Below are 705 nucleotides of genomic sequence, written 5' to 3'. Positions count from 1 at the left end.
GGGGGGGGGGAGGAAGGTAATCCCCGTGCACGGCTTCCGGTCTGAGCTGAGACCGCACCATGGGTAAGGCAGGTCCAGCAGCGGCAGTCCTCCTCCAGTCGCGGTGCCGTAGGACCTAAAGACCCGCCTCGCCACCTCTCGCCCCCCTTTCCTTCCCTCCTGACCGTACCGCCGTGCCGTCCCCTCCGGGGGGGCACAGAGCGTCGTCGCCTCGAGACTTTTACTACTGCATCCTGCCGCAGTAGCGGGCGCAAGGGTACATCCTCCCCACCCCACCCCCCAGCGCACACGGCAAAGTGTAACACACACACACACACTTCATTTCAGAAACATGCTTTGCTACCTTGAGATTTAACGCCCAAAGATATTTTCCCAGAAAAACTGAAATAACCTTTTCCAGCGACAAAATTGTAAGAGATTGAAATATTTCCGAAAATTTTTGTAAAAAGTTAAACATTCTAGGAAAAAAAATCTTAAAAATTTTCCCAAAAATACTTTTTTGGAAAATTAAAATCTCTACCTGTACCACATCACTGTTAAAAGAGAGGGAAAACGAAATGTATGTTAGTTGTGACTACAGTTTTGTGCGAAAATAAGAGAGAGGGAATATCCCGTGAAACCCTCTTCATATGTGGTACATGCGAGTTCCAGGTATGTTTCATACATGTACACCATACGAAACATATGATACTTATATGTCACCTG

The 705-nt window shown here is 47.8% G+C and overlaps 1 protein-coding gene across 1 annotated transcript in view; it reads right to left on the bottom strand.

Moving 5' to 3' along the window:
• Positions 1-449: 449 nt before the first annotated feature.
• LOC113213588 (gastrula zinc finger protein XlCGF8.2DB-like) overlaps positions 450-705 on the bottom strand; it is a 2346-nt gene continuing 2090 nt past the window's right edge. The window contains exon 3 of the mRNA XM_052268630.1: positions 450-458. Within this exon, the coding sequence (XP_052124590.1) occupies positions 450-458 (9 nt within the window). The remainder of the gene's footprint in view (positions 459-705) is intronic.

Source organism: Frankliniella occidentalis, unplaced genomic scaffold (genome assembly GCF_000697945.3).
Source record: "Frankliniella occidentalis isolate FOCC.00 unplaced genomic scaffold, Focc_3.1 Scaffold73, whole genome shotgun sequence".
NCBI classification, from domain to species: Eukaryota; Metazoa; Arthropoda; class Insecta; order Thysanoptera; family Thripidae; genus Frankliniella; species Frankliniella occidentalis.
This window is presented reverse-complemented; position numbering and strand designations above follow the sequence as displayed.